General features: G+C 39.1%; 1 protein-coding gene across 1 annotated transcript in view; it reads left to right on the forward strand.

Annotated features, from left to right (window-relative positions):
• Ankrd22 (ankyrin repeat domain 22) overlaps positions 1-13,499 on the forward strand; it is a 32,363-nt gene extending 18,864 nt beyond the window's left edge. The window contains exons 3-6 of the mRNA XM_028782297.1: positions 10,299-10,406; positions 11,281-11,358; positions 12,802-12,900; positions 13,391-13,499. Coding sequence (XP_028638130.1) covers positions 10,299-10,406; positions 11,281-11,358; positions 12,802-12,900; positions 13,391-13,468 — 363 coding nt within the window. The 3' untranslated portion in view covers positions 13,469-13,499. The remainder of the gene's footprint in view (positions 1-10,298; positions 10,407-11,280; positions 11,359-12,801; positions 12,901-13,390) is intronic.
• The last annotated feature ends 1,041 nt before the right edge of the window (positions 13,500-14,540 follow it).

The raw sequence follows: 14,540 nt of genomic DNA on the forward strand, positions 1-14,540 counted from the left end.
CTCCTTATATACCCCATATACCTCCTTACCTTCTCCTTATATACCCCGTATACCACCTTACCTTCTCCTTATATACCTCCATGTACCTCTGTACCTTCTTGAGTCTCTTCTCTCCAATTATTCTCCTTTATTCCCCAAAGACAATTTTGCTTCTAATTCCAGCTCAAATATTTGTATATGATTGCATATATCTTTATTGAAAAATGACCCACAAAGGAGAAAAAATGAGATATTTCTCCGTGACTGACAGATAACTTCAACTGACCATCTCCAGTTCTACTGTTTTCCTATGAATGATGTGACCTCATTTTCCTTTATGCCTAAAACAGTCCACACTTGGTTCATCTATTCGTCTGGTGATGGGCATTTCATTTGGTTTTATGACCTAGGCATGGTGCAGTGTGCTGGAGTAAACATGGTTGTGTTTCAGGGACCTTCCTGGCACAGAGAGGGGCGTTAGAGGGTCTTTGTTGACCAGGTGGCCCATAGAGGAAGCAAGGAGTCAGAGTTGGCAAGGGGAGGGAGTGAGCCAGATGGAATGGTCAAGGGAATCTTGAGCTGACGTGCTAGCAGGCAGGCCATTTCTGTGGCCCTGACTTGTTTGTAATCAGGTCATTTCTGCTGTTCTGACTGACTAGTAATCAGGTACTTCTTTATTTACACAAGTCTCACAGGACAAAGACAGACTAGTGATTATCCAGGTGGTACCAAATATATGTTTGACTTTTCATTACATGTCCAGGGTTACAAGTTCAGTCACAATTAGAAAATACAAACAGAACAGATTTGTTAGCCTCCTAACTATGGTTTAAATAATCTAAACAACGTCTTCTCCAAGGTAATTTACATTTAATATATGGCAACCTGTTTTTAGGCTGGTAGTGTTTGTTGTTTGCAAGCACTCCAGATAAACAGAAGATATCTGGGCCAGTGTTTTTATGAGTAGAAAATACTAATACATAGCTTCCATTATTACCTGTTTCATCATCTAAGCTATAAAGTAGGAAAGACTTAGTCAATCTATCTTATTTATTGATTTTTAGTCTTTCAGAAGTGTACCCTGTATGACCCCTTATCTTTAAACTACATTTTAAAAAATATTAAAGCCTATAATAAAAAGAGACCTTGACTCTGTAACTTATTCTGCTGGCCAGTCAGAGTTTGTCAGTTGTCTCTATTTGCTCTGTATCAATTGTACTATTTCAGTTAGCTCAGGGGCAGATACTCCAAGAAGATTCCTGGAGTAATGGTGTAATCTAGCTCTGTGCTTAACATCTCCAGGACATAAGGAAGATGTCTAAATAGTGGCCAGATAAAGTTAATTTTAGGACTTTCCTAAAAAGATTCTGACATAATTTTTTTTCTCAGAAAAGACATAAGATCTTAACGCAAAAAGTCCCCAGGAATGTAACACTCAGTGACCAAAACCCAAAAGTGAGACATAGAAAGAAGGACAGCGGTTGTAGCAGTTTGCTCTGCTTTGCTGGAACTGGGCCAAGCATCTTTGCTGACTTCATGACTCTCACAGTTTCTAGTGGATACAGCCGTGCCAGTTGTGCAAGCAGAGCATCTGTGGTGTGATTTGGGGTTCTTTGGTAAATCCCCAGAAGTGACGTCACTGTGGTCCATGGTCTGTTTTTACTGTTTTGAGGTGCACCAGTACTGACTTCCCACAGTGGCTGGACTAGACACATTCCCACAATCACTGCGCTCAGTTCCCTTTTGTTCATATCCTTGCTGCCTGTGTTTGCTGCTACATATATTATCTGATGTTTGCCAAATGAGCAAATTAATTAATTAATTAATTAAATAATAAATCAAAACAGGCAAACAAACAGAATGAGTGGAGGCTGTGCCAGGACTAATGGGAGAGGAGAGAGGAGCATGCAAGGAAGTGTGAGGAACACACCCCAAACGTGTTTGTTTTTAGCCACCTTTGTTCTGGTAGGGATAGAACATTGATTTTAATTTGTATTTCTCTCATGGCTAGTGACATCGATCACTGTTTGTTTGTTTGTTGAACATTTATCATTTCTCTTTTGACAGCAGTCTGCCTTCTTTGCTCCTTTGTTGACTGAGTGGGTTGATGTTTTGTTGTTTAGGTTTGTTAGTTCTTTGTGAATTCTAGATATCAATCTTCCTTCGGTTGTAGACTTAGAAAAAACTACTCCCATGTCATTTTGGACACTGCATCTCCACTTGATCAACTATGTTGTCTGCCATGTCGAAGTTTTTCTATTTCAGGAGGTCCCACTTGTTGGTTGTTGTCATTAGTCCCTGAGCAGCCTTAATTCTACATATTCATTCTACCTATTCAGAAACTCCTTGCCTGTGTCTGCATCTTGAAGTGTTTCCCCTACTTTGCCGCTACAGTTTCAGAGTATCACTACAGAGATGCTTTTGCATTAAGGTTTCTGTCCTCTTTGGACTTTATTTTTCTACAGTGTGAATGACAGGGATGTGGTTTTATTCTTCTACATGTGGACAACTAGTTTTACCAAAATCATTTGTCGAAGAGGCTGTATTTGTTCCAAAGTATATTTTTGGCATGTTTGACAATAATCAGGCATCTGTAGTCATGGGATTTGTATCTCGGTCCTCTTTTCTGTTCCACTGACCTACATGTTGGATTTTGTATCAGGCCACATATACTGCTTTTGTTGTGGTGGCTCTGTAAGATAACTTGAAATCAAGTTCAGTGATACTTACAGCATTTTCCTTTTTCTTTTGCTCAGGGTTGCTTTGGCTGCCTGAGCTTTTGTGCTTCTGTTTCAACTTTATGATTCATTTTCTACTTCTGTGAATAATGACAAAATTGAAAATTTTGATTGGAAGCCCATCGAACCTGTAAATAAATCACTTTTCGTAATATACTAATAATCTTGATATTGTTTCTTCTACTCCACGAATGTGAGGGGACTTTCTATTTCTTAGTATGTTTTTTCAACTTCCCTTTCTGATGTTTTAAAGTTTTTATTATACAGACCTACAGGGAGAGGGTGAAAGCGTGTTGCTCATCTGGAGATGGCCATGCCACAGACATAACACCTCAGCCCAATAGAAAGGGTGAGGTTTGGAGGAGGTTAAAACCTTCCTCAAGTCCAAGTGTAGATGCTGATAACCTGTACAGAAAAAGTCCACTATGCTTACAGTCTGAACAGTGCTCCCCTACAGAGACTACTCCTACCAACATTAACTAATCCTGCTTCCTCGTTGTTCAGCTGTGTGCAATAACCCCTCTTCCATGTACAACTGCATATAATAAATATATTGAGTTTTGCTGTAGCATCTCCATTTGAGATCCAAAATCATACCAGCTCTTCTGTACACGTGTCTGTCCATTCTTCATCCCTTCACCACCCCAACTGAGTGAATCCTTGGAACCATGCAAAACATGACAGAGACCTCTCAATTCTTTTGTTAGGGTTATCCAAATATGTATTTTAGACAATTGTAGGTGGGAAAGTTTTCTTGATATTTTTCTCACAATTGTCATTGATTCGTAGGAAGACTACTGATTTTTATAAGTTAATTTTGTACTCTGCTGTGTTGCTGAAATGAATGTCTTTATCAGATATGAGAGTTTTATGCCGGAGTCTTTAGAATCTCTTACATAATGGAGTCATATCATTGGCAAGTAAGGTACCTTGACTTGCTCCTTTTCTGTCTGTATTCCTTTTATTGCTCCTTTGGTTTTATTGCTCTACCCAGGAGTTCAAGCATTACAGAGTAAGAGTGGAGAAAGTGGACGCACCCTTGCCCTATATTTGGTTTCAGTTTAGGATAATGTTGGGCATAGTTCTGTAGCTTGAAGACTTTATTATGTTGAGATGTGTTCTTTCTGTTTATAGTTCTGTTTGATTTTTTTTTTTTACCATGCAGATATCCTGAATTTTGTCAAACATCTTTTCTTGATCCATTGAGGTAGTCATGTGATTCCTGACTTTAGGGTGATTTATTAATTTTGTATATTGAGTCATCTCTGAAATGAAGACAAGTTGATCATAGTCATCTTGTGCTCTCGTGTTGACATTCCAAGTGTTTTGTTGGGGACTTCTATGTTCATTGACAAGATTGATCTATAATTATACTTTTCATGTATCATTATCTGGTCTAATTGTCATTGTAATTCTTGTTTCTTTAAAAATATCTTGGCGTTTCCTTTGTAGTTTAGAAACTAATTTGAAAAGCATTGGCTTTTGTTTTTCTTAAAGTTTGATAGAATTCAGAAGTATATCCATTTTGACCAAGTCTTTGTGGTGTAGAGATTTGTATTATTATTATTATTATTACTTCAAGCTCATTTAATCTTAGCATGAATATAGAAATTCATGTTTCTTTTAGATTTTCCACTTAAGTAGAATACAATTTGCTTATAACCTGATGATTTTCCAAATTTCACTGGTATCTATTGTAATATTTCCATTTTAGTTTGGTTTTCTGCTGCTGTGATGAATACTGACAAAAAGATACCTATGTAGCAGAGGATGGCCTTGCCTGACAGCAGCAAGCGGGGAGGCCTTTGGTCCTGGGAGGTTTGATGCCCCAGAATATGGGGTTGCTGGAACAGTGGGGCTGGAGAGTGTGGGAGCACTCTCATACAGGCAAAAGGGAGAGGGGAGGGCAGATGTGAGATGGGGAGGTGGCGGAGAGTTAACCAGAAAGTAGGATATCATGGGATAGAGAGTGGGTAGAGGGGATAACTGGGAAGTGGGACATCATTTGAGATGTAAATTAATGGAATGATTAATAAAAATTTTAAAAAACTTGGGGAGAAAAGTATTTATTTGGTCTATAGGTTATAATTCATCATTGAGAGAAGCTTCGGGTTTGTCAATATTGTTTATTTTTTCAAAATATTAATTCTTATTTTATCAATTCTTTCTATTGTTTTTCTTTCTTTCATTCATAATAATAATAATGATGATGATAATATAATTTGTGTGCATGTGTGTAATGCGTATGTGAAGGGACCTATGTGTCAGGGATCATATGTGGCAGTTGGAAGGCAGCTTCGCGGAGTTGCTTCTCCCTTTGTCTGAGACTTCATCTACTTCACCCTCAGAGACTGCTGCTGTGGGAGTAGAAGCTTTTGAGGGACATCTTGCTTTGCTTCTCCATGTTCCTTGTGTTTTTGAATTGAGGCTTTTGCATACTGAGTTAGGTTGTGAGTGGATTTTTAAAAAATATCCTTACTCTTTTTACCAGAAGTGCTTGTAATGTTCAAGAGGGAAGTACACTGTCATAGGCTGAGTTGCTATTTTTCTAGGCTAGACTATGCCTCTAGCTCAGAGGTAGACCCTATGTCTCAGGCACCAGAGTCAGTCCGTAGTACTACTCTGTGAGTAGGATTTTGCCTACAAACGAGAGCCACTGCACTAGGCCCAGTGTTAAGCTTGGTTTTAGCCAAAAGGCTGACAATCCATATTAGTCCCATTATTGAAATACAGTAATAGTTAAAAGTGTTTACTTCTTGAGCTCTAATAATTTCATAAAGTAAAGGAACACGGACAATATTGTGTGCATCAAGATGCTCCCTAATATGGGCGTAGACAGGAAAGAAAAATAAAACAGTAGGTCTAGCTATTGGTATTCAGAGGATGAGGAAAGGGAGAAGTTACAGTAAATGTAAGGGCGCTATAATAGAGACAAGGGGTGGGTGGATGAAGATATTCCAGGTAACGATAGGAGGAAAAGAAAGAGGCAAAGGAATCCCCTTTGCTAGCTTAGAATAATACCAGTTCTCAGAAGGCTGAGGCAGGAAGGCCCCATTGAGCCAGACTGTGCTCTTTAGTAAAAACCAATCAGAAGGAAAATGAAACAGAAAAAAGAGAGAATTGATTTTCAAGATTAAAAGACAGAAGAAAGAAGAGAAGGAGGAGGAGGGGGAGAGGGGAGAAGTGGGGCGAGAGATCAACTGGGAATGAAAACAGAACAGAGCAGGTCTACTTCTCCAGCCAGCTAAATTGACACTGGGCATCAAATAAAAAAGGAATAAAAGTGAGAGGAGGGTTGAGGGTCTGTGTTCTGGGTGAGGTCATGTGCCTGCTTGTTGTTACACCCTGGACTCTTAGTATTTTTTATTGGGCTTTTGGTCCAGTCACACCCCAAAGTGTGACTTTGAAGGAGCTGGTACCATGAGTGTTAGGTCCTTCACGGGTGCCATTGTGAGTACTTTTTCTACCCCCTCCCCCAGATCCTTCCTAATGCCTGATGTGCTCTTGGAAGCCCTGTCTCTGTTCCCCTCAGATTTTGATTATAATCCTACCTTGCTGAATGCTGCACCATTTTGATGCTCTTTCTTCCTAGCGGGTTAGAGGTTCTGGTTCTGCTGGCCAGGTATCAGTACATAGTTCTGTGATGCTTGCATTTCCTTAGAGTGCAGTTTATGAAAAATCCGTGGCTGCCAACCTGACAGGTGCACAAGTCTTTCTAAATGCCCTCTTGCTGTTGCTGGGTGCTTAACAGAGATGGTTCTCCTAGCATGCACCCCACTTTTGCTGATGCATACAACTTTTGTCTCTTCTCTCTCTCTCTCTCTCTCTCTCTCTCTCTCTCTCTCTCTCTCTCAATCTAAATGTCTATAACTGAAAGTACAGTATAGATTTTCTGCACGTCTCTATCTTACTCGTTGGCTCCAGTCCGGCAGTACTCTGTTTTATTGCTTCTTTTTGATATGAAAGAATTGTGCCAATCTCTCCTGTGTGGTGGACTCTGGACGCCCATTCTGCTTATATTGTTTCTATTTTACTTTACTATTGAAACGAGACATTTTTAGCCCCCACTCACCTATTCTGATAGCTCTTATCCAGAGTTCCTGCTGCCTTCCCCAGAGACTCTGGTGGAGCACTCTTGCGTGCTGTCCACCATCTTCCAGTGTTCAGATACTGATACTTCCTACTGTAATGTTTTGGTCTCCGGAAGATCCTAATGTGCCTGGTGAGCCTAAGGATGTTATTAAGAAACTTGCTGGAGACAAAGAAGCTGGTGAACCTGAGGTACACAGACACATAAAGGATGTGTTTAAGGAGGAACCCGCATTTCTCTTGGAGGCTTCAGAACCAAGAGCATGAATGTGTCTTTCTAAACATTTCTGTGGTGCCCTTTCTGACCTTCTAACATTTGTATTGTAGTAAAAGCAACATTTAAATTGAACCAAGTAAATACCCAAAAACAACTTTTGCAGTTGTTACAAATGTTGTGTATCCACTCAAGTGCTTTCAATGGGAAAAACAGTGAGTAGGGACTCACTTGCCTTTTTAGTGAGTTAAAGACCAGAACACTATGACCAACAATGTATTATCAAAAGGTTAGTTACGGCTGGAGAGATCTCCCAGCGGTCCAAAGTTCAGTTCTGCATGACTCAGACATTCTTAACTCCATGGGGATCTGGCGCCCTCTTCTGGCCTCCATGGGCATCCAACATGTATGCAGTGCACTTACATACATGCAGACAAAACACTCATACACATAAAATAAAAATAAATCTTATTTTTTAAAAAGTCCCTTCCAGATATTCTTTCTTGCACTTAGTGTTTTCTTGGGTGTCTTCCATAGACCCCAGTACTTCAGTAGGAAACCCAGGGCTTTGCACCAGCGAGCTATATGTTCTGCCACTGAGTCAAGCTCACAGCCTGGCTGAGTTCACACACAAGTCATCCTTGAGTTGAATCGAACAGAAGCAGCTCAATAGAGTGACAGGACCTTCCTGGATCACATCTGAGGAGGTAGGTGAGCATTTCTGTCAGAAATTAGAGGTCTGTGGGTTCTGGAGGTATGCTCTAGGTGGCTGAGGAAGGGAGATATTTTACCGCTCCTGGGCTTTGCAGAGGTGAACCTCAACCATTCTAGTAGGATGCTCTAAATGGAATTAAAATCATGGAAAGGGCCTTATTTATGCACTGTAAACTAGCAGTGGGCTTAGCAGTGGCATTTTGGGGTTGCATTTTGGCTTTCCATATATTTTTAATGGTGGCTTGATGCTTAATTTTACTTTTTGCAGATATTAGCTGTGTATTAATAACGGGAGACAGTTTTTTATATTTTTAAACTATATTTACGAATTACTTGATAGGCATTGCCCCCAGTGAGGGATGAGACCACTCATGCATCTCAAAAGTTTTAACCCAGTAGTGTTCTTGTCCAAAGGAAAGACAGGGACAAAAAAATGGAACAAAGACTGAAGGAAAGGCCATCCAGAGACTGTCCCACCTAGGGATCCATCCAATCTGTAGGCATCAAACCCAGACACTATTGCTGATGCCAAGAAGTGCTTGCTGACAGGAGCCTGATATGGCTGTTCTCTGAGAGGTTTTATCAGCACCTGACCAATACTGATGCAGATACTCACAGCCAACCAGTGTATTGAGCCCCGGGGACCTCAATGAAAAAGTTAGGGGAAGGCCTTAAGAAGCTGAAGGGGATTACAACCTCATAGGAAGAACAACAATATCAACTAGTGGGACCCCCTCAAAGTTCCCAGGGACTAAACTACCAACCAAAGAGTACACATTGAGGGAGCCATGGCTCCAGATATGTATGTAGCAGAGGATGGCCTTATCTGACATCAGTGGGAGGGGAGGCCCTTGGTCCTGTGGAGGCTGGATGCCCCAGCGTAGGGGGATGCTACAGCAGTGAGGTGGGAGTGGGTGAATGGGTAGAGGAGCACCCTTATAGAGGCAAAGTGGAGGGGGTAGAGGAGGGATGGGATGGAGGTACCGTAGAGGGGAAACCGAGAAGGGGGATATCATTTGAAATGTAAACAAATAAAATGATCAATAAAAAAAGTTTAAAAAAATGAATTACCTGATAAGTATTGGATGACAAGCCCTGCTATTAACTCAGAAATATGTATCAAAACATGGGCTCAGTGGGAAGCAAGTCGAACTAAAGTTAAAACACAGGATGCCATAATGTTTTTTGTCTTATAACTAGCTAGAATTAACGAGAAAAATCAAATGTTGACTGGGAAGGAAGCTTACATCATTCTCTCACTGTAGCATAATTTGGTAGCATCCTGTGAAACTATGCATCTTTTATGTCAGGTAGTCAATTTATAGGAATGTATGCAAAATACAAATTTAGAATTGTTGACAAGGCTTTCTGACTAAGTGTATTTAAATAATATTTGTAGAAGTTACAGTTTAACAGCTTGAACAATCCACTTGGTAGATGTGTCTAAAGAAGTTAGAAGAATTTCAGTCAATGAAAAAAAAAGCCATTAAAATCCCATTCGTAAACATTTTGATGCTGTGGGAGATGTATTTACTCCAAAGATGCATGTGTAAACTGATGAAAACCACACATAGTTTTGAACATACAACACTGAAATATTGAAAAGTCTAAATATTCAAATTCTACATATGTTTGTTTAATTATACAGTGTCAGTAGAGTATAATGTTATGAACAAAGTCGGGGCTGCTCAGCAATGTAATTTTAAAGTCTACCACTATATTCTTGACTGTTTTCCAACATTTTCACAGAGCAGACAGGTACCTCGAGAATGGTGCTTCCACCCAGGGCTCACTCACCTCTCTTGTTCTCTTTCCCTACTAACTTGGTTGGTATTCCAGATAGCACAGCAGCCTGTAGGCCTCATACTTATTTGTGTACGCTTCTGGCCTCCTCCAAGTATTGGGACTTGAAGGTGCACACTCCACACGGCACATATTATCACCAATGGACACTGACATATTTGAGGAATTAAGTTGTTTGTCTGTGTGCTAGGAAATGTGGGAGAATTGCCAAGTCATTAAAACTTTCCACAACAAAACATAAGACAGATAAATTTTTAATCACTGATAATCCAGACAGTCTATGTCTGTGTGCCTTCTCATACTAACTTTAACTCTATATTTGTATCTCATTATATTATGTGGTTTTTTATCTCAAAAACTAAAGCACAAGGAGTCACCCTGTGTTGGTTTGTATATGCATCCATATCTGTTTTTACTTTTGGTCCTTTCCCAGTGTTCCTTCATACTCTGCAAATTCAACATCCTTGTAAACAAAATCCCAAGGTTATTAAACAGATGTGTACCATAAAAGAAGGTACCTAGGCTGAATATGTATACGGAGTATATGGTTTTGAATATGTAGTATAGTCCTACATTTAAAAATTCTATATATGCTTATGGAAGAGGCCTGAGAGAACATGGCATAATGTCATAATCAGCTCTGTACTTCTTGGTAGTGAGTGCCTTAGAAATGGGAAAAAAAGAAGCATGAACTAAACCTTTTGATGTGATGTTCTAAAAACTGTGGAATTTGAGTTAATGAATCCTTTTCTTAATTGCAGAAGGGGAGAACCTGCTTGCACTACGCTGTGAAGAAGAGATTTACCTTCTTTGATTATCTGCTCATTATTCTTTTGATGCCTGTTTTGCTAATTGGATATTTCCTCATGGTGAGTACTGTTGTTAGGTCAAAGGCCAGATGTGTAGCAGAGTCATGGAATGACTTGAGTACCTCCCAACTGTGTGATGTAAAGAAATGGCAAGAAAATAGGCCTTATTTAGTGCAGCTGTTTCTTGACTTACAATGGAGTTCTATTTCAACAACCCTTGCACAAATGAAAATGTTTTAGGTAGAAATTCATTTACTTTACCCAGCCTATCAATTGTCATGGATTAAGACCATGGTGCATTCTAGAGTAAACACACAGTGTGGACTACCTTCTGATCACACTGAAGTTCACCCCCATTGCCTAGCAGCATATGAGTCTCAGAATCACTGGCTAAGACTTTTGTCTCATACCATAACTCTCTAAATTTCTGAATTTTAAAGATTCACCCCATGGGTGAGTTGGAGTGAAAACCATAACTCCCCTGCCCTGGAAGCTAACACAGAAGCTGTTTTGAGAGATTGTAACCTACGACACTAAATCATGATTGCATGGGGCTTTGGCAAGTAAATTTTCTTGAATAAATAAGTAGTTAAGTAATGTAGGAATCCTGTTAAGTTGAAGGTCAAACTTGGTTATTTTATATGTTTTCTGTTCTCTTCAAATAGAGTGACCATTCTACACCAGTTTTGTTTTGTTTTCATTTTTTCCCCATCTGGGTCCCACTGTGACCAATTCTACCTTTGAAAGATGACTGAAACAGTGGATCCCTTCCCCATGTTACCTGGTTGTGCTACCTCTTTTATGCAGCTACCAGATGATGGACAGTAGTTATTTCCATTAACACAAGTTCCAGGATGAATTCCACCAGTTGATTGGAACAGTCCCAAAACAAGATGTTCAAAATGTTTGTGAAACAATTTCTTGTTTGTGACAGATATCAAAGACAAAACAGAATGAGACTCTTGTACGGATGCTCCTCAATGCTGGGGTTGAAGTTAATGCTACTGACTGCGTAAGTCTGTATTCTGAAATAATATTTACACGATATACCTGGGTAGTATACTTGGTAGCAAAGATGAATGCTTTGTTTTTCTAGATGTTTTGTGTACAGTTTTCCTCCCCTTTTTCTCATTGCCATTAGGCAACTTTGGAGTTATAGATATTCTTTTACTAAACTCATGAGAATAAAGCATTTGTTGAATATTCAAAAAAATTCAGAAGAATTTGCGTTTGTCTGTAGTGATAAATTAAGGATAAAGATATCAAAATACTATCCTTAGTAGATTGGCAGCTGGAATTAGTTAGAATGCATGTGCAAACATTTAATCTTGTTACTTTCTAGTTAAATGAGCTTGAAACATTAATAAATCTATCTGACTCAATTTCCTTACCCATCAAATGGAGATTAAAACAAATTGTGCTAAAGACTGAACTCAAATCATCATCCATGCTAGCTAACTACTCAACTACTGAGATATGTCTACACTCCATTTATTTATTTATTTATTTATTTATTTATTTATTTATTTATATTTTAATTTAATGAAGTAACCTTTTGTTAAGTTATTCAGCCTGTCCCTGACCTTGTGACCCTTCAGCTTTGGTCCTCTGAGTATCTGGGATTAAAGACCTACCCAAAGCGCCTGGTTGTAAATTGGAAATTAGTACTGACCTTATAGGGCAGGTTCCTGCAAAGTCGTCAGAGGAGAGATTAGAATGTAGTTAATGCTCACCGGATGTAGCTGCTGCATTCATGATCCTAACTACTAGAAGACAGAGAGGTCTTTTTTTTATAAATGGAAGGTAAATAAGCTCAAAGTTCAGAGAAATTCCCCTGTGGTGGTAGGAGCCATGGTAAGTGAATCATCACCACCTCCCTCCTTCTTATAAGGAAGAGGAAGGTTTTATTTTTTACCTTTTAGCCTACATTCCAGATTTAATTTTTCTGCTAATGCTCTCTGGGTAGGCTGACATTTTATTATTTGTTGGTAAAATTTTAGGTTTCCAATATTTTAGCAAAAAGGGCAAGTTGGAATTTGATTTCAAAAGAATTTCATTTCTATTTTTGATGCCTAATTTATTCTGCAGGTATTCCCATTGTTCTGTGATGAATGACCACCTCCTTCTTGTTTCTGTTGATTAGATTACTTAATGTTATATTTGATTTGGGCGTAAATGATGATGAGTTTAATATCTTTTAATAAGTTGCACATTTTAGTTTAGAATGGAAAATGAGAAGGGGGAAGATATCAATGAGTTACTGGATTTTTCACATACATGGCAAGGAAGATAAAAAAATATTCACAGTAAAAGAAATACAGCTGCCCATGAATGGCTTGCAGATTGGTTTTGCTTAGTTGTCCACTATGAAACATGAACAGTTGCTAAAGGGGAGGGTGCTGAGGCCTGCGCACAGTTGACTGATGGGCGACAAGGTTGGTCCTCTGTGTTTCAGTACGGCTACACCGCCCTGCACTATGCCTGCCAGATGAAAAACCAGACTCTCATCCCTCTGCTTCTGGAAGCCCGTGCAGACCCCACGATAAAGAACAAGGTAAGAGCTTGGGAACTCTGGTCTTCCCTCTAGGAAGTTTTTCTTATCTGGGGCCTTTTTTTTTTTTTGAAGTAAGTTCATTACCTCTCATATGAACCATAATAAAATTAATTGTTCTTATTAACGAAGAATCTCGCTATTTTCAGCTTTGAATTTTAAAAATATTTATATTTTTCCGATCTGGGATTAAATACAGCATGTTCAATATGCAGGACAAGTGCTCTAGAGTTGGGACTATATCTCCAACCCCCTTTTGATTTTTAAATTTTGAGACAAGGTCTCTCTCACTCACTTGCCCAGGTAGGCCTCATGATTGCTTTCCAGTCTCTTTTAAAACAGTTTTTAAAATGTATTTTTAGTTTTTTAGAACAGAGGGCATTTTAAAGCCTCTGAAAAATCTGAGAGTGAGCAATCTGTCTAAAGTATTACCTATTCCTCACTGACATTGGTCTCTCCTGGAAGTAAATTATTTCTTTCTTTTTTTCTGCAGCATGGTGAGAGTTCACTGGATATCGCACAGAGACTAAAATTTTCCCAGATTGCAATAATGCTAAAGAAAGCCTCATAGCCCTGTGGCTTCTCATGTGGTGACAGAGACACAGCTGAAGGACTTCATGTTGTCCGTATCATGGACTATTGCTCTATGGGCACTCAAGCTGGATGCATCCACTTTGTGACAAACACTGGACCTAGAATGGTTTTTACAGTGGAGGTCAACATGACTTTGATCTCTTCAAAGAACCCATTACATTCATTGAAATCTCTGTTGTCAAACCTGATATTTAAAGAATTTATAACCCAGTGTCTTCCAAACACAAGTCAGAGTTACCTGAGGTCACATGCTCTCTTTCTAGTGATGTCATCCTTCTGAAGACTTTGCCCTACATCCTGCCTTGGGAGATAAATGGCTCATCTCAGGCCCCTTTACATACTAAGCTCAAGAATCAAAGCATGTGCACTTGTACAACATGGCATGCATGTGTGGGGAGTTAGAGATTCCAGAATAAATATTCCTTTGATGGAAAATCTTCAATAAAAACATATGTCAGTTGTCAGTGATGAGTTTGACTAAGCCATAGAAATTGGCACATGCCCCATAGCAAAACTGACTTTTGTCATTGTTTCCCTTGGCGGGGGCAGTGGAGAAGGAGAGGCTAGATCTGTATACATGCCTTTTCAGTTTGCAAGTTATGTAAATATTGAAAAATGTCTGTTCATAATCCTTATAAGACTGGTAGAGCATCTGTTTGCTATACATAAAACCTAGGAGTCACCCTCAACACCAAAAATGAAGAATCTTCTTGTGGATATAAGCTAGTTGCTATTTATTTATTTTCCTTTTTGTGACACTAAGAATTCAACTTAGGGGCTCAGTAATACTAAGCGAGGGGTTTACCTCTAAGCTATACTCTCAGCCCCAGGTTTATTTAGTTTTATTGACAGAATTTATAAAGAATAATAACTTATTTGGATAAAGGTCTTACTTCTTCCTAGAAACATGGAAGTGTATGGATCATATTTTAAGTGAGAGGTTATGAATACTGAACTGACTTCTTTTGGGAATGACACCGAATGGAATTAAATCTACCTCCTGAGTGAATTTTGAGAATCTGGATGACACAGGCACAGATGCCGACATG

Source organism: Grammomys surdaster, unplaced genomic scaffold (assembly GCF_004785775.1).
Source record: "Grammomys surdaster isolate TR1022 unplaced genomic scaffold, NIH_TR_1.0 725, whole genome shotgun sequence".
NCBI classification, from domain to species: Eukaryota; Metazoa; Chordata; class Mammalia; order Rodentia; family Muridae; genus Grammomys; species Grammomys surdaster.